Genomic DNA, 27,509 nt, shown 5'->3' with positions numbered 1-27,509 from the left:
TTCAGCACTATTACACATAAGCAATTTTAATTGCTTATTACTTAGAATTTAGGTATAGTTTTAGATCTGTTTTGAGTAAAGAGCAATACATGATCATCATCTACTTCAATGTTTTCATCTTCCTTTTTCTTGTAAATAGCAGAAAAAAAGCCTTCATCTTCATTCTCAGTTTCTTGGCACAACTGGGTTGGTTTTTTCTGGACACTGGGAAGGATCATAAAGTAGCATATGAAGGCTGACTTTACAAAGTTACTTCAGTGACAAGCTAGGATATTTTTCTCAAGTGCTCTTAAGCAGTAACTTATTTTAGTGGTGTCCAACAAAATTTTTTCTTTTTAAGACCCCTTTCTTCAGAAACTGAATTTAAGACACGGTTTTTACAATGCCTGGTATGGAAACACCTAAGTTCATAAGTGTTCCATCTTACAGTATCATTCTAGTTTTGTGTGCCTATAAAAGACTTCTAAGGTAAGTCCAAAACACGTGTGTTGTAAAAATATCAAGATGACCATGGAGATTTACAGTTAAGTCTATCAATAATGGAAATTATAAAAATGGTTCCAGTACATCAGATGGATTTGACTTGTTTTCAGAATTACCCCATGGATCTTTAAGATAGCTTTTTGTAAGTTAAAGAGCTGTAGGAAAGTTCACTTAAAGTAAATGGGAAGACTTCACCTTGCCCTGAAGTTAACAGATCTGGTCTCTCAAACTGTAAACCATACTTTGTATCTACAGAAATAAATGAATTTGGGTTAGTATCAAACAACTTAGGATAAATTGTCTAGCCAGATACTAATAATGGGAGAAAGCTAGAGTTTGAACAGATTCTGACTTAAGATACAGATAAGTGGCTTTGCAGTAATCTAATTAAGATAATTCTCTCCTGTATCTCTAAAAATACTTACCCGTTCTGTCTCTGCTACTGAGCTTTATTTCTCTAGTACACAAATGTGGTGTATCTTAACACGTAGAGTCCTGGCATTTTTTTTTTTTCATTCCTTCTCTTACCCCCTCCCCTTTTGCCTCCCTTTGGAGTGAGGCAAATCCAGTACTAGAGTTCACAGCAAAATTTAGCACAGCTCTTTTTGCTACCACTCCACCTGTAGCTACCTTTCCAAGTAAACAGCAGTGAAGATTGATTAACATTTAGTACCATTTACATCCACATGGGAGTGCTAAGCACATACCATAAAAATTACAATTTACAATCGTTTCAAATATATGTTAATCTTTTAGGCATTGGAATTACACATCTAGATCATGACCACGGAGCACCACATTTCTTTAAATGATCAAGTTAAGCTTTAAATCCAGCTTTAAGTTTAGGTTAGGCATTTAAGAAAGCTTGTTTCATAAATGCAAAGCACCCAACAGCATCTAAGTCCTACTGATATGCCAGATGTACAAATGTAGTGCCTTTGTTTTCAAGTATTTGGGAAGTTCAACATGTAAATGCTCTTCAGTAGACGGAGCATTTTATTTAGAGTCACAGTACCAGCTGCCTCTGGTGTGACATCTGTAAGAAAGATTATTATTGTAACTCTAGGAAAAGTAAATACAGGGACATGCTGCACAACATCGAGCATAAACAGCCCAAATTAGCCTAGTCAAGTGATCACTACATTAAATGAAGTCTACTTCCCTCCTTTTCTTTCTACCCACTGCAATCCTTTTTCCTTATGAAAAACCATGTTTTCAGCTTCATAGTATGTATATATGATCATCAAGTTATTAAAATATTTTTTTATGTACCATCTGTAATTTGGATTGGATAAACTACTATAGCAGTAAGCACCAGCATATACTGTTACTTACCCCATTTCATCACCTTGCATGTAGGCCTAAAGAGTCTTCAAATATATCTGCACCATCTAAGTCTGCAGAAGCAGCTTAAAGCTATTGAGAATAGAGAATTGGGGTGTCCTGCTAATTAAACACACACCCCCTTTTTGAGGGCTTTGATACAACAGAGAAAATTTAAGCAGTTGAAAGACTGCTGAGCCAGAAAACATTCAGTTTTATATTACAATAGAAGCTTCTATCAAATTCAGCAGTAGAACAAAAGTTCACACTGCCCAACAACAGCATAATTTTTACTTTGTTCTATTTCATCACTTTCGTATTTTTTTCTTTCAAAATAAGAATAAAGAAAACAAACATCCTGCATGAATTCTACTATTCTATAGAATATTAGAGAAATCCCATTAAGACATGGTGGGGGTTATGCAGACAATTAGCTATCTAGACTATCAAAATATTTATTATTCAGCCACCAAATGAAAATCACTTTTTAAGTTCCTTACTGGAATGCCTTTCATCACGTCATTTTCAAGGCATGGTTACTACTAATGAAATTCAGTCATGATTTCCAGAAGGTAGTATTACTACAAATGGCTTAAAATGATGATATTTAAGATACCACAAAGCTTGGAATTCAGCTTCAGAAAACAGTATTATGCTCTATGAAGTAGTAGTGACATGAGTATGCTGGCAGATCTACAGACTGACATTGAACAGATTCATCTGTATGATACGTAAAATGGATTTTTATATAAATGTTCTGCTACTGGCTTTTTAGCTGCTCAAGGTGTGCCAGGAGCAAGCAAATGAGGACATGGGTATGCTACCCCCCCCCCCAACTTCCAGGGGCATGTTGTATGATTCTAAGAAGCCGATTTAAAGTAACAAAACCAAACATCAGCAGAATTTCTCTTAGCTAAGTGTTAACAAGGACTTATTGTAAGGAACATTGTTTATTGTATTACTTTGATAATGCACAAAAATATTTGAAATGTACATTAATATTCTCATGTACAACTCACAGCAATTGATCCCCTTAACTGAAAAAAGGTATCTGAATACTCTGTATTGCATTTTATAACTTTAACTAGACTTTTTAAAAACAAGTTTTCACATTCACACTTGTCACTCAGTTCTAGACATTCTTAAAATAAACAGCATTTCCTTTAAATCGGTACCACATCAACACTTAACACAATTTTATATTTGCTGTCAGGTTTTACTGAAAATTTAAAATTGAGATAACTGCACAAATTAATATAGAACATAAAGGGTTAAATGTGGCATTCTAATTTTCTACACTGTTTTGCCAACGATACAAACCATCAAAATCCAACAAGAACCAGGCAGCTGTTAATTTGTGGTTTTGTTACATGTTTACGCCATGGTAGCTTCCCACATTCTCACCCAACTTGTTTAAACAGCCATTTTAACTGGACCAAAACCCTAGGGGGAAAAAAGGGGAGTCTGCATATGAGTTCTACCACAGTGTCATTTAATATGAAATGGTTTTAGGTAATACTTGTAGAAATGCTACTGTTGTAGGTATTCACCTTGGCACTTCTTTGGGTTTTTTTTTTTCTTCAAGGTAAGTTAGAGAAGCATGTGCCAACAGGTAAAAAAAGAACTATGCCTCCCAAGCAAACCTGCTACATACTTTCAGCAAGAGATAGCTACTAAAATTTAAAAGTTTATTTTAACTATAGCCCCATTTTGGACCTGGCCTTGCATTCCTCAAGGTGAGATCTATAGGACTTTTGCCTGAATGAAGAACTGTATGATCACTCTTTCCAGTAAGCAGTTTTGTTTAATAGGTATTTAACTACACAGCAGTGTGTGCTTTTGTGTGTATATGCATATACATACACTGATAGGCACTGTATAGCTATATAGACAAGGCCAGCTGCAATTTAAGATTTAACTTTGAAACTGTGTCCTTTTTTAAAAATAAAACTTTTGGCTCCTTGAGCTCTGATGTTAGCAGCTATTCCTAATTTGCAAAGTCATCAGGTAGCACAACAGTTTAGATATAAAATTACTCATAAAAATGTAAAAATCTGTATATAGTAGAATATATGGGAGATAATGGTGTTAAGTAGATTGCAGGGTCACAAGATAGTCATACCCAGAGTGCAAAAAAAGTCAAGACTCGCTTCCAGCTGTACCAGTCACACAAAGGCCTTACCTTCATTAGCAAGAATAATGCAACAAACCACTTCCCATAACTGTGTTATCTTTTTATATACCTCAATATGCTGATACCACACTTTTACATTTTGGCATGGTTTTTGCCCTTACGCACTCCAGACTGAAGATGAGATTTTTGGGTGCTTCTGTGGATGAGTGATAGTAATAAAAGTGTTAAGGTGGGCTTTGGCACCTCTATCTCATTAGTAAAGCAAATTCCTGCTCCATTTTTTCTTTAATAATAAAAAAAAAGTCCCAAGAGTGGTGCATTCTATTAGCACTGAAGAGCAGAATAGGTCGGTACAGCGTGATGATAGGAGAACATATGAAATGGCAATATGTGTATCTACAATTGTCTTTCCAACCAATTGCACAGAAACTTGGTCCACTTCTTCAGTTACAGTGTAGTCCTCTTAAGAACTTTGGTTACAGCATTAATGTTTTTGTAAGAAAGCAAACAAAAAAAACAGAGCAGATGCTTTCCTTTTCTTCAGGTAGATTTTTCATTGTCCTCTCCGGTCTTCTGAACCCGTGAATACTTTTTGCATGAAGATTTGAAGCAGCTGGGAGGCCAGGATACTGGCCAAGAAAAGCTGCAAGGAACAGAGCCTTGCACATTCTTCTCAAAGAAATAGAATATTGGATACCACCAAGCTCGAGAGAGAAAATTCGTCTGTGAAGACACCTTTAAAGTCTGTATTGGCACAAGAAGGTAAAGAAGAAAAGGAAACAATCAGTTTAAAGCATTACACTCAATTACATTGAGTCACAACAACCACAAAAAATTCAATATATTTGCATGCATTTCTGTAAAGACAAAGTGCATTCAGCCTAGAAAAAACAAATTACTGAGGTAACGTATACATCATAGTCCAAATGTATACTACAAACTAAGCATCTTTAACAGAAAAAGATGCTTCATTGCTATACAATATTCAGGGAGACCAAGCACTCACATCTTTGAATGCAAGTCCTTTCAGACATGTCACGTTTCCATTGATGACTAACAGCTGAAAACTAGATTGAAATGGCTTGAGATCTATGCTCCTGCTTGAAGGTGTTCTTAAAATAACTGCAGCAGATACCTTCTGAACAATGTACTTTTAGTGACAGTTACAGAAAGAACTGCCACTAGATTTTTAGGATGGTCTAGGTAACTTAGGTTGGTTATAAATTACTAAACTACTGTGTATTCATAAGCTTAAACAAACAAGGGCTATTCTATACATCAACTACAGCAATAAAACCTTAAAGTTCAAGAAGTGTTTATAAGGAATTTCAAAAATTAGCTTTGTAAAAATAATTTTTGCAATAACTTATTAACAGCCACAGATCAAAAAGAACATCTTAATTCATTAAATATTTACTTAAACCACAGTAAAGTGAAACTTCCTGCCCAATTTGTTTAAACTTCAATATGGAACTCCTATTTTTATTTCAAAATTAAGAACCTGTGAGCATTATTAACAAATGCAGGCTATACACTGACTCCAAAGATATTTGCTACTCACCTTTTCATTAGCCATTGAGTGGTACCACCAGAAAAGCCGTGTGGTGATATAGTAAGCAATGATGACATCTACGGTGTAGTGTTCATGAGCAACAAGGATACAAATTATGCCAGCAGCACTCATTAGCCAGCAGATTAAGTGATACCACCAGAAATGACGTGGTGAATCTGTGAAATAGGAAAGTGATGGAAAAAAAAAGAACCACACAAAAAAAGATGTATCTTGTTATAGCAATCCACAAAGGGAAGGGGAAAACATAAAAAGATGAAATAGGTGAGATTTAGGTTGGATACAAGTAAGAAATCCTTCACTGTGAGAGTGGTGAGACACTGAACAGGTCGCCCAGAGAAGCTGTAGATGCCCGTCTCTGGCAATGTTCAAGGCCAAGCTGGACAAGGCTCTGAGCAACCTGGTCTGTGTGAGGCACCCCTGCCCATGGTAAAGAGGCTGGAACTAGATGATCTTAAGATCCTTTCCAACCTAAATCAGTCTATGATGCTATGATTATTTAATTTGGGCTACTAAATTTTAAAGCATAACTCATTTATACCACACTAGTACAAGAACTTTGTTTTGACACAGAAAACAAGACTAAAGAATTACACAAACTTACTGAGGTTTTCTCACTTTGTAAAGTGAATCCAAGAAGAGCTTACAGAGATAGACAACACCATCACCCATTTTCTGGTCAGATTAAGTTTTCCAGTTAATTCACTTCTAGGGTATGGGGTGCAGAGCAAGAGACAGAATTGAGGCAAAACATACACTTTATTTTACTTGGGTGTATTGGGACTGCTCTTTTTACAGTCTATGCTCAAGTAAACTTACACTCTAGTAAAATACCTAGAATTGATATAAACTTGAGCAGAATCATAGATTAAACAGGAAAAGATACTTGACTTTTAATTCCTAGGTTTTACCTGCTTTGCATGAAACCTCTGTTCTGTGCAACAGAATACACTGTACAGTGAAGTACAGTATGTGAATTTATACCCTTTCATTAAAGATTAACAAATGGGAGTGAAGCTCTTCTTCAAAATGTATTTAAGCCACTTCAGTGGAAAAGTTTTCCTGCCCTTCTGTCCCCACTGAAAAGGCCTTGGGTGTCACAATGACCATTCATAACTTCTGACAGGCTAACGGGCTTCATTTCACTCTCAGTGGGAGGTTTTGGCACCCCTTGCCTGTGCGGCAATGGTCAGCCTTTACTTTCACACAATACCAGCAGAAAAGTTATGATCTCAACAAGCTTACACAGTAGAAGTTTGAGAGGCCTGTGCAAAACAGTTACGGTGGGACAACTTAAATTTTGGTGCAAGTGTCAAGACAGTAAAGTCTCTTAGCTCCCCCCAAAACACTGCAGACAAATCTGTATCTACTGATTTAAAAAAAAAAAAAATATAAGGAGCCAAATCATCTAAAGCAGCTGATGAAAACAGCCCAAAGCAAGACAGACAAACTAAAGCTAAAAACATAAATAACTACTCTTGGGGAAAAAAAAGTGGAATATGGGGCAGTAAGTGAAGCAGCAGGGGATGAAAGAAAGAGCAGAGAAAAAATAAAACCACTAAGCCAGAAATAACCACCTCAGAATGCATCTTGCACTGCAGACGTGTCATCAAAAAAGCAGAAAAAGTACCATAAGCAACCTCTAATTCAGAGCAATTATAGGGCTTAAGTCCTTGCTCAGATAGTATTTTGCTAATTATATGGGAGTCAGAGAAAGGAAAGCTATTCATTTCTCATTTATAGAGCACAAGTCCTCTGAAATATATGCCAAACAATTAGGCAGCAAAGGGCTTATTACAAATATCTGTATATTATAATTCCTCAAACCTCTTAGGATAGAAGTACAGGAGTTATACAAGCCACAGACATATTGGGTTACCTGCATCTTTCTGGTACTAAAGGTATTAAAAGGGTATGTGACCAGCATTAAGCTGCAGTAACATACACAAAACAAGGCAAACAACAGATGTATTAGGCTGTTTTAATAATACTGATGAGTTACACGTGCCATTCCCTCAGGAATGTTCACTTTACAAGAAAGACCCAGGCCTAAGAATCAGCAGACTATGAACAGCATCTTATATCCCTGTTTGAAGAAGAGTATCTTGCATCCAAAGATTTCAAGTTTGTCACATGAAACGGGCATTTCTATATCGTGGGCTTTGTGTAAGGCAGAACACAGCATTGCAACACCTTCCTCCCTCAACGTTTTCGTAAGAGGAAGGCACTCAACTAATGCTCGCTAGTCTTAATTTTGTTTCAGTCAGCACATTCCCATGAGCCAATCTAGCATTTGCATAGTTTGGGACACAACAGTAGGAGAGAAGATTCCAATTCCAAATACGTGAACTGAAAAGGGAACTCCCCACTATGCATTCATGAGTGGCCAAGTTCCCAGGGTACCAGCATTGCTTACAATATATCAGATTCAGAAATCGGTGCTCTACTCTCTAAAGCTTCAATCGATGCTGTGTGTGCAGCACAGATTGAATCCCCCCCCCCATGCACCACTGCAATGTAAAGCAAAGGGTGAAACCATAGCCCTAATTATATTTTTTTGTGTGCTTGCCAAATTTTTATCAACTTCAAGAGGCAAAAAGTAGGAGACCCTAGCAGAAGACATCCAAAGAGGATGAATCAACTTTTCACTGTTTGCAGTAACTAACATATAGCAGACTTCACAAAAAAAATCTTTGACTCTGCATGTAGTTTAGGTGTGTAATGGTGCTATGCTCACACCACAAAATAAATCCTTTAAAATCTAAGGTATGTCAGCCAATCTGTACAGAGCTAATTTACCTAATTATCTACAGTATGTTTTACCCCAGATTTGAGTAACCTGTTAATGAGTAATGAAAAGCTAGCTTCCTTCAATCAACTAGTACACACTATACATGTCTAGTCACATTAAGCCTTCAGTTAAAGGCTACACCACTTCCACTACACCCATGTTCCATTTCCACTCAGAGTCACGATTTATATTTCAAACCCATACATGTACAGTCTGCGTACGTCTGACCACTAACTGAGAGCTGTAGTTTTATATTTTGGTACAAAAATATAAAACACATACTGAAACCTTTAAGGTGTGTTTTCCCAGTACAATGGATTTGAACAAGAAAAGAACCATTGAAATACCATCACTTACACTCTTTGATGAACAGGTAGACCAGAGTTAATACCACAGTATGACCACTAAACAGGAAGTCTCCGCACAGGATGTGAGATCCAGTTATGGATAGACCACCACCAGAAATCAGTCGTAGGATCCTCTGAACCTTTGCCTGCGCATCTCCGTTCAACTACAACACCCAAAAAGAGTACCAAAAAACAAAAAAGTTTAAAGGTACACCATAAGCAACTTGAGTAAACTTCTTGCCCAAACACATGTGGAGTCAGGCAGACAGGGAGAAAAGGACACATGTTCGATTTCTTTGACTTTCTTTCCCATATTCTTAAACAAATGGGCATGCGCATCAAAGCTGTCAGGTGCAAACAACCAGCTTGGTAACACTAGCATTCTGCCTATGCTTTCCAAGGCTACTTTAAAATATGCACTGTATGAGAATGAGATGCACAGTATATTGGAAAGGTAAACATTAAGAATTCATAAGGTCAGGAATCTCATGATAGCAATTGATGGAATGGGTAAAACCCATTCAAAACTAGTTTCAATACCATACAACCTTGTGTACTGCTTGTCAGTCTGTTCATAGCTGAGCAATTTTTCTACAGAGCAAAAAAAACCCTCAAACTAAATTTTAGATTTGGTTACAAGCTCAGTCAAGACTTGCTCAAATTTAGAGGATTTTTTTTTTTTTGAAACATACATGAGGATCAGCTTTTGACTTCTCATACACACTAGGCAAACACTCAGTTTCACCTAGCTATTTAAGATTAACTCGGGGGGGGGGGGGGGGGGGGAACCCAAACACAAGCAAGTTAAAACAGTTCTACATAATCAGAGAGATATTCACATGGGACAAAAACATAAATCCAGAAGAGCTATCATGTCTTTCCAGAGTTCAAGTAATTAATCCTGGTTTAATCCTAGCAATACGTACTTCTGGCAGAGACAGTTAAGTTCTCCTTTGCTTACCTCTCCCCACTTCTCAATCTACAACACACAAAGTCATTCCTCAAGATATTAAAACAAAACAGTTGAGTCTTTACAATAGTGGTATACAAATAAAGATTTTCTTAAATAGATCCCAGTTCGTAAGTAGTTCATCCACTATGATCCTAAATTGTCCCAATGTGAAAGAAGACTGAACAAACAGGTACCCCACCATCTATGTAATAGGAATTGCTGCAATACTAAGAGTGGCTCAAGCCTCAGGAACAAGTTTACTAGCTTGGTAGCAGCACTATTTTGACACAGGTGTTCTCCTTTAAAGCATCTTAACTGCAGCAACAACTTGAGGCTCTTTGCATATCTCACTATTTTTGGTTTAGTACAATCTATGTTTCTGAAGACATCAACTGAAAGTAATCTGTGTTACTTCACAACACCTGGAACATTAGCTTCTATTTGCTCTTATGGCCTCAGCCATAAGGGCTCAGGCAGACTAAAGCAAGAATTGGGGAGCAAAGACTCTTACCTTTGGCGCACACTGAAAATGCATTCCAGGCACAGGTAAGGTGGTAACATACATAGTAATACAGCGGTACAGATACAAAGTTCCCATTATAAAAAAGAACCTGCGTCCCACTATTGATCTGAAAGCAGAAGAAGGGTGGAGGGGAAAAATGAGTATAAAATTCACATGCAGGATACACATACAACCATTATGGTGCTCTAGCTTTATTAGAAGTCTAAAACCCTAGAATTAAAGGGCAGCTCCATCCCCAGCTCTTTACCACACACTTCTTTAAATCAAAGGTTTCTTCAGTGCTGGCTCATAATAGTACAGAGCTACCACAAAGCTCGCACCAATGTTAACATGACCTCAGTCTAACTTGGGTATGCAGTCAGGTGCAGTTTACCTTTGACTCTGTGTGCTTCTCTTTTTAGTCCCATATTGTAAGCATATACTTGACTTAAATATGTCATGAGACCTCACTTCAAGTATTGTGTGCAGTTCTGGTGTCAACAAAAACAAAAGACATGGAACTGTTGGAACAAGTCCAGAGGAGGGCCACGAGGATGATCAGGGGACTGGAGCACCTCCTGTATGAAGACAGGCTGAGAAAGTTGGGGCTGTTTAGCCTGGAGAAGAGAAGGCTGCGTGGAGACCTCATAGCAGCCTTCCAGTAACTGAATGGGGGCTATAGAGATGCTGGACAGTCCCCTCTTCATTAGGGACTGTAGTGACAGGACAAGGGGTAACGGGTTAAAACTTAAACAGGGGAAGTTTAGATTGGATATAAGGAGGAAATTCTTTACTGTAAGGGTGGGGAGGCACTGGAATGCATTGCCCAAGGAAGTTGTGAATGCTCCATCCCTGGCAGTGTTCAAGGCCAGGTTGGACAGAGCCTTGGGTGAGATGGTTTAGTGTGAGGTGTCCCTGCCCATGGCAGGGGGGTTGGAATTAGATGATCTTAAGGTCCTTTCCAACCCCAACTATCTATTATTCTATGATTCTGTGTATAGTTTTAGTCAACACTGGAAAAAGCTTCCAATCTAGCTGTAGAGGACAGAAGGTTCTTCATCAAATTCAGAAGCCATTTCTTACATCAGCATGATTTCCTGTTTAAACGTTGTCACGTCAGTAAATACATGCTGAAAAGCCCAATCCCGGAATAAATTTGACTTGTACAACATGGGTGTCAAATTCAGATTTTAGAAACATTATGCAATACTCAGGAGAAGTCTGTGTTTCTGTATCCAGCCTAGACAATGGAACAGTTTCTAAAGCAGTCATCCCTTTGGCATTTTTCTGCCAACCCCATTCTACAATATTGCTACAAATTCTACCATGAAATTTATTGTACTCAAAGCTAAAATTGGAAACAAGTGTTCTGAAAACATACACCAGAGGAAAAAAAAATATAGCTGCTTACTTGTATCTAAGAAACAACCACTGGAATATCCATAATCCAAGTAGTATCATTCCATTTATTTCTGATACAGAAAAAGCCCACTGCACACGATCAATGTAATCAAAAAATTTGTCAGGCAAGGGAGGGCTTAACTCCTTTGGAGGTACTCTCTCATGGACCACAGTGATCATGACAGTTGTTAGAATCAAGTTGAAGAGAGCATAGACAAAGGCAATGCCTGTTTTCCACCATTCCAGAGGAAATTTGTTCCTAGACTCAGCAGGCATAGCAATCTGGATGTAATCAGGATATTTCTTTGTTGTTTTTCGCAAGCCATTAGACAAGCCCTTTGGTTTGCTAGTGCCATTTTTGCTCTCTTCAGTGACTGAGAGAGTAGGTCGTGAGTAGCCGTTAGAAGCGTCATTGTTTTGACTCTCCATATGCTCTTCAAGTTTTGCTGTCTCAATAGTATTCATTCCCACGCTATATTCCCAAATAGGGTTTATCAGTGACCAACTTCTGAGCTCTGAAGTCTTATTTCTTCAAGTCCAATGCTCTTGTTCCTGGATGAATTTCTATTTCTGTTAAACTCTAACAGGTGTCTATTGTGCTTTCACTACTCAGATCCTGTCAAGCAAGTCATGAAGGTCAGTCTTTTCCTCTAGAGCTGTATCATCTGCAAAAAAATAAAATCCAAATAAATTCTGAGTACCTTCAGAACTAGTAATGTGACACAACGAAATGCTGTTCTAAGTTCCAGCCAAATTTACTTACATATAGAGTCAAAAGGCAAACTAGAGACATCGGGTTACAGAAAAACTTAATCTTTGATCAGTTTAGGAACTAGTACCAATTTCAAATTTTTTTAATTATATTTTAAGGACAAGATCCACAGACTTTAATGATGCTGACAGCACTTGTTTTATCAGTTGTCAGAATTAGGACTAATCCATGTCTGCAGCAATACTGAAGTTTACTGCTATGGAGCACTGCATACAAAGTATCTCCTTTTTGACCCTATTGACAGATATTAACATGGTTTGTCCATATAGATCAGACAATCATGTTAGTTCTGATGATAGAAAACAAAATGGCACTGCAGGATTTGATTTTGTAAGGCATAAAGTAATTTGGATTCACCTAGAAGAAAAATCTATTCCATGGGTAGATAGGTCTATTATATTTTCTTGGATCCAAATGAGTCTTTCAACGCTAAAAAACCCACAACCCACCCACAAGACAAAAACCTGGCTACACCACCAAAAACAACAACCCCAAACACAAAAGAAACTTGCACACACACACAAAAATAATCTAGATAGCTACTGCAGTACCCACTAAATAATGCCTGAAATTTCAGAGAACTGAGAAATACACTTCTGGATTAGATTCTTTGTTATAGTAATCTCTATGTAGAACAGACCAAAAATGGATTGTGTTTGTCCTTTAGTTACTTTAAAATACATCTACATGGATATTTTTTTAAACAGGAACAAATAGCAAGATTCATTATCACACGGGATTTATTTCAGGCGATTCATTAAAATCACATTGGATAAAAAAAATAATCAGATACGCACACTTTTTATAAGAGCATTTTCTACAAAGAATTGAATGCAGTTCACCTCCACAGAACCGACATTGCTCCCTGCTAGAAACAAAGGCTATTCCCCACCTCCACTGTCTTTAAAGTTCTGTGAAACCACTTACTTATGATATACCTATTTTTATTACTCTGTTAGCTCCTATGACAAAAGCAGTATTACTGTATAAAAGTGTTCATTATCTACCAGCAATTTTAGTTTTTGTTTTATTGTTTCTCTAGGAGAAGTTCAATACTACCATCACCTCAAGTCTCAGCATGCCAATGCAGGCTGCCGCAGTTTGTCACACTGTATGTGCCATGAAATCACCATGATGGAAACTAGAGTTTCTCCGTAAAAGTATATCGCAAAACCTGGCAAAACAAAACACCCTGCTTAGGAAAAACCTGTCCAGTAACTGATCTCTTGATAGCAAGGCCAATCTAAAACCAACACAGCCTGGAAAGTCAGGTGTTTGTGTTTTGGTCCTCTTCCCTCATCCCCCCCAACTAGAGAAGACATTTAACATGGTCAGCATGTAAATCCCACTGATTTCAGCTCTTACTGCTGAAAGGGAGAAAGAGTAAAGGTTCAGATCCCAAACATGACTATTTCAGTATTATTTGTGTAAATCTCCCAAGAAGAATTTCTAAGTTAACTCTCAGCAGTGTTTCCGAAATCCACTATCACTGGTTGACCTTTCCTAAATCCCTGATCAACAAGTTTAGGTAAAATACAGACACATGCCATGAACAACTCTCCACCACGCAAAGAAAAACACTACCCAAGAAAACAAGTGGTGATTTCAGACACTTTCTCTCCCTTTTACTAATCATACTGTAAACTCTGCTACCCTAGAAGGGGATGTTTAATCCATGAGGCAGGCATGACCTCTCAGATGCTTCCTACAAAGAATATTCTTTTAGAGTAGCTGTAAAAGCAACAGCTTACTTGATAGTGTAGTAGTAGAACAACACTGCAACTTTCACAAGTCGTATTTTAAACACACACATTCTATTCCCTATCTACTAAAGATAAACGTGACAGAATGCTTACGTGACAGAGAAAAAAAAAATCTTAACCTCTGCAATTGCTTAAGTTTTGCAACACCAATCTACATAGAATTCAAAGTCAAGACCCTTTTTCTCAACATTACACACAGCAGTCACTGATGGAGGGATCAGCAAAACTTGATCTTTTGTATCTTGCATTGTGAAACATTTTTAGAAATATTCATTTTCTGAAAAACAGCAGCAAAGTTAATAGTAGCCTTTGTTAATTCCTTCTCTTCCCCCAAAATACCTCAAACCTAGTAACATAACTAAAAGGAAGATTTTCAGATACTTAATGACATAAGTAAGCCTTAAAGATCAAAGAGCATCTGAACTACAGATGAACAATAACCTCACAACCTAAAAGTACAGTGGCAGTCAAATTTTTACATTAACGTATTAAAGCAATTATACCTACAGCTTGCAGGAAAAAGTTCTGTTCCTTCTTGGTCCTTTTAAATGGATCATAAGGCATATTGATCTACTGTTTCTGATGGCTCATCAAGATTATTCCAAGCAGAGTGCATACTGCGGTCAAAACTTTGTTTACATTGATAGTTCAAGGTGCTATATATTATCTGATCAGCAATCTGCAAGAACATAAAGACTTTCCTTTACAGCACCTTTCCAACCTGTTCCTCCCGTATTCTAAAGGAAAGCAGAAACTATTGATGAAAGACAGAAACACTCTGCATGAAGCTTTCAGTCCCTTGCTGCCAATCTGACTGGCTGGACAAGTGACAGATAAAGAACACAAACAGTCTAATTCTCTGCTACAGGCTGTAGCATGTTAATTTCAGTTAAACATCCTATTGCTTCTTTTGTCAAACCTGGAATGCCCCCATATCCAAACCACTAGATGTCCATAAACTGCCTAGTAGTAGGCCTTAGACTTCTTCGGTAACCAGGCAGCAATGCTCAGACCTGGTCATCTTGCCAACATCTAGGGTCTGGAAATCAAACCCAACTGCTCTAAACTATGGAACATCCACTGGGCGAGTCTCAAAGACTCACACAAAATTAGCAATGTAACCCAAAAGGATAAATACAATTCCTGTAACAGATACACTCAGGTTTTAGGAAAAAGTTTTCTTTTTGGAAAAAACTTCAATACCATCTAAAAATAAATACCCTCTTCAAGGAGCAGAGCTTCTTAACCAGCAGTATTACAACAGAACTTGTAATTGCCACAAGAAACAAAGTATTTAAAAGAAAATCTTAGCAGTGAAAAAGATGAAAGAGCAGCAGAGATCCTAACTGTTTATCCTGAGTTTCTACTTGCTCCCATGCAAGTAGCTCCTTTATTTCTTCACATCTCCATTTGGCTGTCATTCTAAAGAAAATAGTTGACTGGGGGTACAGCTTTGAGACAAGTGTTAAGAAAGCACATCTATGTTTGGCTCTTTATGCTAGAACTGAAGAATAACAAACAGCTTTATTTAGCTTGTTAGTCATCCAATTTTCACATAAAGGTCATTTTCACATAAAGTTAGCTCACAACAGGTGCTTCTCATGCCATAATTGGAATTTCTGTAACATTTCTCAAACTATTTTAACTTTCATAATTTATTATGGACTGAATAGTCACACTTTAGATAGGCTTTCCAGATAAGCAGTTCTTAACCTGCTGTGCCATATATGAACAATACTATTGGAAAAAGAACATCCGTAACAGTAGGACTGATTGACTGACATTAAGGAAAGCTACATATTCATACACAAGGTGGAAAAGGTTTCTAAGCAGTAATATTTTTAAACCTCATTTACTTTTGTTAAGGTTGGCTCAAATATTTGAGGCAGCTGTAACATATTCCTGTATATGGTAGTTGCAGAAAAAGGGTCTGTAAATAAAGCACTAAAGAAAAATATGACACAGATAACATGAGGAACAGTTATAGTACCATATTGCTGTTCTCTATATCACAATTAGCAGGAAACAACTGCTGGCTAGTTTGTGTTTTCAGTCACATTTTTAGGACTATGTATGGGACCAGAACTAGAAAAGAAGCTGGGTAGCCTCTACTACCTTGACAGCAATGAATAAAAACTAAGTTTTTGGGGGTTCTTTAATTATTTTTTTTTTTTCCCTAAGCATTTGAGGTCCCTGTTTTAATAGCATCCCTTCTTCCACGCTCTATGTATGTCCCACAGCATACAGGCCACTAGGAGGAAAAATGAAATACTCCCAAAACACAACTGCTAAGCAAGATCTGGGCAAAGTACATTCAGGTACGCAGAAACAGGACTGAGTTTAACAGGTCTACTTATTGTTTCTGTTTCCCTATAATTATTTTCAGAGTTGCGTTCACCATTCAGCTATACAATGTTTATGCTTACAATATACAAATAGATGTACAAACTGAACTGCAGTTTATCTAAAAGTTATAAGTTTATCAACATAACAACATGGGCTGTCAACACATTTATAGCTCATGTGACGCTAAAGAACTGCAAGTAAGATAAAGCTGTATTACAGAATTGACAGTATTCTAGATACGGCTAAGTGCTGCACAAAGAGGAATAATCATTTCCCTATGAATCCTGGCTATGTTCCTGTTAAATACAACTCAGGACAGTGTTGGCTGCCTTCACTGCCAATCCACACTGCTAAATCCCTATTCAACAAAGCTGAAAGAAATACTGACATTTTTCCAATAGGCTAAAGACTCCCTCACAACTTCTTCACTCCAGAAAGATGACATTAAGTCTTCATCTTACTGAATCCAAAATGAGTCTGTTTCAGTATTTCACATCTGGGCAAAACAGCCTGCTAACTGGAACTGATACTTAAGCACTGAATCAGCTGCTTTTGAATGACAGCTAAAAAAAGGTGCTTTATCACTACGTATTTTCTAACATTGCAAAGAAATGTTGGTCTTATGACCTTTTTTCCATTCATTAAGACTGACTGTTACAAACACTCCATAAAGAGTGGAAGTCAGTGTACTACCTCAGTCCCATCAGGCAAAATAATTCTGGAAGAGTGCCAGAAGAAACCTTTGGATCATCAGGCTTTTATATAGTTTGCTGTGTGAGCGTATCAGGCTTTCCACTGCCAACTGCTTTCATTCTGCTATAGCACTGCTGATGCTGTTGAACCATGATCCAAAGCAAGATGGTTCTCAAGGAGCCAGCAACATCGGAAGAATTCTTAAGAGCCTAGCAACACATCTGATGCCCCACGTATCCTTCCTAGCTCACACAAATGTTGCAGATCATTGGCTGCAGGATGAGGGGGCCAGCACAGAAGGCAGGAATGTTTTAGACTGTTTTGTGAAATCTCCACCTAGTTACTGAGGGTAAAGGTTGCACTTCATAATGGAAAGTCAGACCCAAAGATTAGTCATCACTTTCAGTACAGGGTGGTGAGGAATCACAGTGACTAATGTGTACTTTAAAGTGACTCTGCTGCAGCTTATCAGCCATCAGAAGAGGAAATCACACAGAGTAAATTTATCAGTGATACACCCTAAAAATATTTGGGTGATTAAGAATATAATGTCTATCAGTTTTTTCCCTGCACTAGTTCTAAAAAGCTGCAGTGCCAACTCAAAAATAAGGGGTCACATTTATGACATTACTGAATATTTCCCACAGCAGTAAGAACCCCCTTCCTAAAAGTTTAATGTGAGCTTAAAGCTGCAGAGTATTTTATAACATTAGCAGGTAGTAAGGAAAACATGCACAAGCTGCACAACCCAGATAAAAGCCATTTTAGCACTGAAGTATACACAGAAGTCCATACCTCATAACTCACATTTAAAGTCTAAAACAGACATTAGTCCTTGCAAGGCATGTGACATTTCAGAGACAACCATTAACTGTAATCATCTAGTGAGAGCAGAAAGACACCAAGTGAATTCTTATGACAGGGCACATTTAAAACTGACTAGTATCATACTGTAAGTTAGTATCACATATCCCACAGTCTGATTAGCACATTACAAATTATGGATCTCCACAGAGGAGCTACTTGCCATGTTCAGAGGCTCAAACAATGAAAACATCCCTTTTCAGAAACACTAGTACTTCTCCCCACCCCTTATCTGAGAGTATGCTGATCAATGTTTTACCCCCTATGCCAACACCAAAAATCTAGTGCACAACACACTGTCAAACAAATCCAGAAAGAATCACTGAATACTTTCTCCTCTCTTTCCCCCTAAAAACTCTCAGATAACTGTCAGCTTGCTCAACTCTGATGTAGCTGCCTGGAAAGCTTCATGAATACTAGTCAAGAGGGATGATACAGGAACAACACATCCTCTGTCATTGACAATAAACACACAGATTGGCTGGAACTGATCCAGAAACATGATCTGCTCCTTATTTTGAACCTCCACTGTACCCTTCTGTCACAGCCACCAGTTCATAACCCCACCTACCACCAAGCAGCAATACTGTAAGACTCTACTATCACAACCAACACCCCCACTAACAGAGATGGAAATACACAGCTCTCTCAAGCCCTGCGTTCACAGGCTCCCAAATCTATATCCAGTTCACACACTGAAGGTTTGTTACCCTCCCACATTTCTCCCTATACCCCCAACTTTTCATGCCACACTTTCAGAAGCGAAACAGATTAACACCAGGAAGTTAAGACTGAGGCAATTTCAGCAACTACCAGAATCAACACGAAGATGTTTATATAGGGGATTAGGATGGCAGTACAGAATCCTTTCATAATACATTAGAGTTTCTAGTTTGCAATAACCAAAATGATAACAAGTTTCCTGTATGTAACCAGGTTTTTCACTGAAATCTTACCCATCAAATTGAAGCACTACATAGTTAAAACAGTTAAAAAGTCATCACAACCTAAGCTTCCAGTGCAATCCCAAGGTCTTCCTCAAACTTGTTTAAGTGTTCCATTAGCTCAAGATTTTTCTATTAATAGAAGAAAATACTTTCCACATTATGCTGACAAGAAAAAACATTTCCTTTTTTATTATTTAATTCGTCAGAGAAAATGGCATTGTTTAGATTTAAATTGTAAGCATTTAAGTACTACACACTTCAACACTTCCTTCTTCATTTTTGTTTCTGCCACAAACTGACAAACAGAATACATTTCCTTAGTATTATCTCTTCTCTGGCCTGGCACACTATCTCCAAACAACACTGGGTATCATTGTTAAAGAAAATTTCAAGAGGACAGTAACCATGGGACAGCAGTAGAAAATTATAAATATCATCCAGATTCTTTCTGTAAAAATCTGTCCCAGACATTTTGCAGTTTCTATTTGAGTCTCACCCTACAGGTCAAAAGAGGCTGAGAACACTATTGATGCGTTTTTACTGCTCCTCACAAAGCTACTGTTTACCTCTGTACCTAAGCATCCTCAAAATGATTCAAACAGCAGCCTTTGGTAAGGATTTCCAATCCTTTAGCATTTAACAACCCTGCACTGAACACCACCACAATAACAAAATCTTTTTTTCCCAGCCTCTCATGAGGCTTTTATCATTCATAACAACCCTTTCATTTATTTTCCTCCTCACCTAATAGTTTGAGAAGTGTATTGCTTTTTAAAAGCTTTCAAAAAGGATTTAAAGAACTAAGTCAGAAAACATTTGAAAAACAAAGTCAGTGATGCTCATCCCAAATTCATATCCACTAAAAAAGAAAGAATAAAACTATTCCTGCAATCCAACAGCCAAGTACCACCTTCAGCATTGCTCATAGAAAAGCCATCATTAGCATCTCTTACTGGAGCATTAGACAACTGCATTGGAACATCTACACCTAGTCCATGCACACACAACTAAAAAGGTGTAAATGAAATTAATAACCTAATCACTGAAGTTACATTGATCTTATCCTAGCAATTGGTAAAATCTGGTGTGAAAGTACTGAGGTTACTCTTAATCTATATAGAATGCTCTTATAATACACTGTATCACATACCTCAGGTAGCAACTTCCACTCTGTAAACTCTGTAAGCTACCTGTTATGCCCAAGGGAGGCTTCTAGACATCACTAAAGTTGTTATCTTTGAACGTGTAGGAAAGCAAATGATCACTCAAACTCATCGAACATGAATGCGAAGCGGAAACATAAACCAACACAAGCAGGCCAATCAAACTGCCTGCTAAATAGTATTCTTATCAATTGCACAGTGTGCTGCAGCTGAATAGTGCTTATTTTCCATTTCTTTGTTTAAAGACCTGAACAGCAACATTACTATCACTTTAAATTTTGAGTGATAATACTATTTCCATAGCAAAAACCAAACAAAAAAACCCAAACAAAAAACAAGAAACAAAAAACCAAGATGGAACCCAAGTCCAGTTCTGCCATTTGTCTTGCTGCCCATGAGAAAAGTCTATGAGAAATCAGGGAGGGGAAAAAAGAACGTGTGATCAAACATTTCAGAAAGGACATTGGGAAAAAGCTATTTCCAAGTATATTTCATAGTTCTTAGTCACATTTTCATGAGAAGTCCTAGAGCTCCAATACTGCTTTCTAAAGAAAACATTTTATAAAAATGATTCAGAAAGCATTTGAAAGCATTCTTATCCCATGTCCAGCCAGACATCTATATATACACACTGATTTGGAAAGGAAAGGGAGGATATAGAGGTGTTACACAGAGTAACTGAAATGTGGAAAGACTAACTGTGAGGTGACAAATAGATTCCATAAACTGTTCCCCCAAAACACACTGCAGCAGCCAGAACTGCAGCTAACAAAACTGTTTAAGAGAATTAAGTCAGTTCCACTCATTTCTAGACTCACCAAGCTCAGCAATGTTGTGAACATGTGCTAAGTAACCATGGCATACAGTAAATAAGTGGTGAATCAACTCATTCCATGTGATCAGTTACCAAGGTCGTAAGGAAAGAACCAAGTGTTCAACTGGAAATAGCATAATCAGTTATAAAAGAACTCAGAACTCAGCAAAATCAGGGCACAGTAAAAACCACTATTCCAGTGTACCAACTGGTGTCTTCTCGTGAAGGAGATCTGATTACATTTTCCTGTTTCTGCTGTAATAGAATTATTGTCCAGAGCAGAACTTGGAAGCTATACAATATAGTGGCTTAGACTTCAAGAGCTTTCATTAACACCACACTACAGTAATCCAGCCCACTTGTTAAGGTACCTACAGTGCTAAACACAGGCCAGCACAAGGGCTTGCAGAATCTAATCTCTGCTAAGATCAGCTGTTCCAGGAACTGCTATGGCACGGCCATTTCACAGCTAGAGCACATGCCTCTGCTCTTAAGTACCCTCCTCAGGAAAAGTATCATCTTGCCAGGAGCAGGACAGTCCATCCAAGCATCAGTGGCTCCAATACCACCCTAAGATCTCATCTATTCTAGAGAAAAAGCAAAGAGCATGAAGGGAAGTCTCATAGGGACTTAATCTAGAAGGCCAACCATGCCAGTTTCACTTGATAGTCACTACTTTAACCATGCCTTGCATGACAGACATTGTAGAATAAGAAGCACCTCCAGAGCATCAATTTCACAACTGCAGAAACACACAAAAGGCCACTAGACCAATGTAAACCCATTAGGAAGAAAACAGAATATGTGCGTACGTTAGATCACAACCCTAATACCTGAGTCATGCTAAGACGCTAATGACAGCTGGGAAAGCCCAAGAAGATGGCCCAAAACATTTGTCACTAATCCCAGCTCATGAAATTTCTTCAAGCTGATTAGTCAAGACAAGATACAAAGACTGGGCTGGTTTAGGACTTGCCATACAAGTTGCCACCCAGAGGAGCATCTTGTGTTTAGCTGGAAGCAGAAGTCACAAGCTGGGACACTAGCAAATTCCACCCTGTGTTAAGCTCCTCCCTCCCCTCACTGCAGCAGTAGAGTTAGTTCATGCAAACAGACCAGCTCATGCAATTTTACCTCTTATTACAGATTAATATAAATTGAGTTAGAATTTCATAGTTTAAGTGTTTCAGAAAGCAGGATTGTTGCCCTACAGCATATATATTATCCCTTCCTAAGACTTCCCATCATTCAAAATCTCACTCAACACACAAGAAACAGGTTTTCTACATAGTAGTAGTGTTGGCATTTCAGCAGAGACTGGGAAACACTTAAGTAAGCCCAAAAATCATGTCCAGCCTCTGAGCAAATCCGATTTCCTTTCGTTTAAGATAATGCACATGATGAACTGCCTTAAACATTGAATACTCAAATATATGGGTCATAAGCCAGCGCCACATCTTTTGAGTAAAGACATCTTCCAAAGCCAAAAATTTTCTTCCTACATAGAATCATAGAATCGTTAGGGTTGGAAAGGACCTTAAGATCATCTAGTTCCAACCCCCCTGCCATGGGCAGGGACACCTTATGCTAAATCATATCACCCAAGGCCTCGTCCAACCTGGTCTTGAACACTGCCAGGGATGGACCATTCACAACCTCCCTGGGCAACCCATTCCAGTGCCTCATCACCCTAACATTACTAGGACAGCTATACTAAAGCATATACTTAAGAAAGTTATATCATTTCCAACTTTGAAATAGTTTAATTCCACCAGAGTAACTCTACCCCAGTCTTAAAAGGACTATTCAGAAAAAGCTCTCAGCTTCCCAAAGCTTCCACCAGTCTGATAGCAAGATTTATGGAACTTATTTGAATGAACTGAATAAACTCTACTTCTACAGGGCACCAGCACAAGACCTGTGAGGGCACAAGGTGTGATCTCTTCCTCTGCAAGGAAACAGTCAGGGCAGTCATCTGATGTGCCCAGGATTAGAATTTGTGGCAAAATTTCTTAAGCATGTTCAGACACCAGAACACTGAATATTCCCCCACACAGAGACACTTTTCAGAAAGAGACAAAGCTCCCACTAACTCTCAACATTTGAGCTGAAGTCCAGACTTCACAGCAGGCAAAGTACAAAAAAACACCCAACCACAAACCAAAACAAAAAAATAAAAATCAAAGCACACCACCAAAGGAAAAAAAACCAAAAAAAACCAAAAAAAAAATAAAACACCAAAACCCACAACAAAACAAGCAAAAACAAACCAACCTAGGTAACAGTTACTATTCAATTTAACTACATGAACCACTTTCACCATATATACAGGAGGCAGCAAAGCACCAAACAAAAGGGCGCTCACACACCTACATACTTTCTCTAAAGTAGTAACTGTTAGGTAAGAGGCTGCATGTTGTCTGATGTACCAGTGTGAAGATCTACGAAATGCCACTTAACTATGTGGTAACATGCCTCAAGGGCATTCACTCTATACGTGCTGCCTGGCTAAGAGGTAAACACAGACAAAAAGGTCTTAGACAAGGCTAGATTTAAGATTCTATCAGGCTGTACATTAAACATTAGGCTGAAACCGATTAACCAGTCGCAGTGGTTCCTAAGATGTCCTCAGGAATAAGTTCCTGTTGAGCTAAGGTATAGGTCAGTTCTTGAGTACTTCTGGCCTACATGCTTTCAACACCCCAAAAAGACTTGCTTCAGATGAAGCATTTCAATCTGTTCCCTCAGAATAAGTCTCACTTTTGCTCTTAATGAGTTTATGTCAAAGATGGCGAGATTTAGCAGAGAAACAAGCAGCAGCCACTTCATAATGCCCAGAAAATTCTAAACTAAGAAAGTGAAGACATTTTCTAGATGTACACATACTTCCAATTCACATATCTGGAATTATGAAGTGACATAGCACTGAGAAGGGGAGGGAGAAAGGAAGAGAAGGCTGTCTTTGCTCTTTAACTCGATCTATGAAGTGTCCTAGACCTAGAGGACTCATGAAAAGAGGGGTAGGAGAGGTATAGAATCACTTTTCTTAAATAGTCACAATAACAAGTCAATAAAGTAATCCCAAGTAACAACACATTTCCTATGCACTAAGAATGTTTTTTCACTCCACTGAATCACACCATTACAAGTATGCAGCAACAAAAATACAGTGTCCTGCAGTTAACAGCCTTCTGAAGGAAAAGACTTGTAACTAGTTTCTGATTGAAAAAACACCAAAATATTGCTAAAAACATATGTGTAAGTAGATTTTTCATGTTCTATTATCAGCTATGGGTGACTATATCATAAGCTATGTCATACCAGTCTAATACCTGCTGAGTAAAACAAAGCATTACAATTTGAGTAAGCATTTTCATAATAGTATTACAGAAGATTAATCAATATAGCAGCTCTTTGATCAAATTATGTGAGACCTAAGTACAATAATCCTCTTGTAGTTGTCCTTACAAGTGCAACACAGACTTTGATAAACAACCACCTCTTCTGCATATTACATGCATTGCAGTCAAATCTGACTAAACTGTGCTGCCTTAAACACACATTCTAGAAAGGCTCACAGTGCTAAGAAATTTTGTGTTGTGATTTTTGTGTTTGATTTTACTACAACAGGATGCAAAAGGAGAATAGGAAGAAAGCACACATGCATGCACACTCTTAAGGTAGGTAAGGTAAAAGAACATAGTTCTAGTGATTGCACTTAATGCACCACAGTAGGACAGATTCCTTCTGCTTCCTGCAACTCTTCTCTGCACTCCAGGCCTTTAAGTGGGAATTGCGTTCCATCATAGCTTCAGTCATTCAGCACTGAGCTCCTCAAATGTAAGAGCTAAATAGTTCAGTCCAAACCCTATGATATTTAAGAGGCTATTTTAAGCTTTCTCTAAGTCCAAATAAAACAAAAAAAAATCCACACAAAAACACAAACAGAAAATGTTTATAAGAACATTCATCCATTCATCCTGCAGACTAAAACTAAGCCAGGCAGCTACTTATCTTGTTCAGCTTGTTCAGTGACTAGAAAGCAGCATACACAGGGAAGTGTAAACTGCCTGCAATCTGCAGAAATATGCTCTCCAAAAAAAAAAAAGTCACACTACATATAAATGAAAAATACTTTTCATTGATATGAAAAGTAATGAAATGAATATACTTGTGGAGCAAGAAGTGTAGTTATTCAGATTTTTGTTAGAGTTGAAAATTTCTTTAGCTCAACTACTTTGATATTTAACAGGCACTGTGTCTTGGTCCATGGTCAGTCAGCCCAGATGTATTTCATCCATCTTTCTAGCTTTTAAAAGTCAGTACAAGCTACTGACTTCTACCACAGGCATACACATTATTACACCCTATTTTACATATAGCAGTTGTTCTAGACAGAAGAAATGACTCCTTACTGTAATACTCATGCCTGCTTGTGTATATGGAAATAGCTTAGCCAATTTTAAGAACTGCACAGAGGAAGCTAATAACCATGGTTACCACAAAAAAAGAAAAATCACCTAAGCTATCCTCAGTGAAAGGGTGGAGTGAGCTTATCATTTAGCTATACAGCACATGAAGATTCAGTTTCATGGTGGTAAATACTGCTAAAACGAAGCGTATTAAACAGTGTCTGCAAATGCAGGACACAGTCACTGCATCAGACAGAAGTTTAAATCTGTAACATTCAAATCCTCAGAAAACTGTCTTCATATTAACTTCTGAATTTGCTATGGCACCTTAGAAGGAGCTAAGCATTTAATACTTCTTGCTTCAGGGCCAAACAGGATACCACAGCCCTTCCTCACAAGACTAACTTCATGGAAGTTAACATATTTCTAGGAAAACAAAACCACTGAAAAGAGTTGTTTTTCTATTTTAATGCATGATAATTTTTAATAGTCAATAGAGGATTTAAACTGCATGTCAATCCTCTTTTTCACAGAATGGAAAGAAATACAACTTCACTTTGGAGGACCACCTTTAGTTTTCAGACATGTTTTCCAGATCAAGTACTGTTCGTTTTTCTCAAAAAATTTCAAAACAGACCCCTATAGCTGTGTGCAAAATACACATATGCAGTGAAAGAAAACAATTACCCAAAACCAGCAGACTAAGCATCTGAATTTCAATAACTGCAGATGAACAAGTGTCTTAAGTTGTCCTTGTTACTTACTAAGTAGAGCCAAGTTTTGTGCTCATGGGCATCTACAAGACCAAGGCAGAATGCCAGAAGAAAGGAATGAACTCTTATGAAGTGACACAATCAAAATGGTATATAAAATCAGAATGAAACCAGATGAAGACAAGATCATGCTTCTGAGAACTGCACTGTGAGGAATTCTTATGTCACATCCTCATAGGTTAGTACAGTATTATGAAAATAGGGAAAACCACTAGCTTTATCAGGAACTTTGTCAGGCTCCTAATACACAGGAACTTAAAGTAAAATAAGTTTTTAAGCTACAATATACTGGTAACTATTTCAGGAGTGCACAGAAGTCAAGTCACCAGTCACCAGAGAAACTACTAAGTAGAAACTAATCCAAAGTAGATACATAAAGCAATTCGTTTCTCCCAGCATTAAGCAAACAAACAAGAAATTAAAAATTGCCTTCAAAATTTCAGGATAAATGCTTTTGGTTTTATATTTAAATTGTAATACATACATTTGATCAAGAATAACTGGCAGAGGATGAAGCAACAGAATTCTATACTAAATGTGTTTTTAGCACTATTATGACAGTAACACAGCATTGCAGTTTGCTTCAATATAGTCTGCGTTCAGTTTCAGACCAAGACCTGGGCAGTAGTATTTGGCACCCTTATAAAGCTTCTACGAATAGAAAGTGCCACTGCCCATTTACAAGGTTGGTATGGGGAAGTTAAAAAAAAATAAAAGGGAGATGAGCTGTATTTACTGTAGAAATGTATTAGAGCGCTCAAGCTCTAGGATTATATCGTGCCTTCCATATGAAAGACAGAATTAACAACTATGAGGCATGACTTTCTCTACTGCTGTTTCCCTTTAAAAACTGTGTCACCTAAATAAGGAGACTGTCTCCGTATTTCAGTCTGCTCCACTAACCAACTGTCTAGCACTAGAGCAAACATAAGCAGGAACTTGGGTGAGTGCATAAGTAAATATTTTGTCACTGTTACATACATTTCACATAAAAAACTAATTGTGAGATGTCATTCATCACTCAACAGTTTAAAAATCTTAGGAGGTGACACAGAATAACAGCTCTAAAAAATAGAATTAAGAAATGCATTTAATAAGGAAAAAAAAACCAGTGAGAGCAGGTGACTTCTTAATAAAGGAGTCTGACAAATGCAAGTGTTCTATTAGAGATATACTGGGGAGGTAACACATGCCAAAATACTTGCAATAACACCTCAAGAATGGAAAACCTTTATCATCTCTTCCTTAAGGCTTAACCTAGGTCTTAAAGGATCCAGGTGGATCCTTAAAGGATCTAGACAGGTGCTGCCAGAGGTTTGTTCTTTGAGGATGAACAGATTCCTGCACTCCGATAGTTACAAATTCCCACTTATTTTACAGTTAACCAAGATTTTAAAAAGAAAAAACAACCAACCAAATTAAAGTTCCAGTATTAGAAGCATGAACACCAGAGATCTAC

The 27,509-nt window shown here is 37.8% G+C and overlaps 1 protein-coding gene across 4 annotated transcripts in view; it reads right to left on the bottom strand.

The window, feature by feature from the left end:
- Nucleotides 1-2,737: 2,737 nt before the first annotated feature.
- SGMS2 (sphingomyelin synthase 2) overlaps nucleotides 2,738-27,509 on the bottom strand; it is a 43,630-nt gene continuing 18,858 nt past the window's right edge. For 3 of the 4 annotated variants that reach the window (XM_061478342.1, XM_061478337.1, XM_061478332.1), the window contains exons 2-6: nucleotides 11,514-12,168; nucleotides 10,112-10,229; nucleotides 8,659-8,812; nucleotides 5,502-5,668; nucleotides 2,738-4,684 (exon numbers count right to left, since the gene is read on the bottom strand). In XM_061478342.1, coding sequence (XP_061334326.1) covers nucleotides 4,481-4,684; nucleotides 5,502-5,668; nucleotides 8,659-8,812; nucleotides 10,112-10,229; nucleotides 11,514-11,968 — 1,098 coding nt within the window. In that variant the 5' untranslated portion in view covers nucleotides 11,969-12,168 and the 3' untranslated portion in view covers nucleotides 2,738-4,480. Of the gene's footprint in view, nucleotides 4,685-5,501; nucleotides 5,669-8,658; nucleotides 8,813-10,111; nucleotides 10,230-11,513; nucleotides 12,169-24,595; nucleotides 24,699-27,509 lie in introns of those variants that run through there. The other variant, XM_061478348.1, reaches the window with a different exon arrangement.

Source organism: Pezoporus flaviventris, unplaced genomic scaffold, assembly GCF_033815535.1.
Source record: "Pezoporus flaviventris isolate CSIRO_AGI_PZ_B2104156 unplaced genomic scaffold, CSIRO_AGI_Pfla_v1 ptg000002l, whole genome shotgun sequence".
Lineage (NCBI taxonomy): Eukaryota > Metazoa > Chordata > Aves > Psittaciformes > Psittacidae > Pezoporus > Pezoporus flaviventris.
This window is presented reverse-complemented; position numbering and strand designations above follow the sequence as displayed.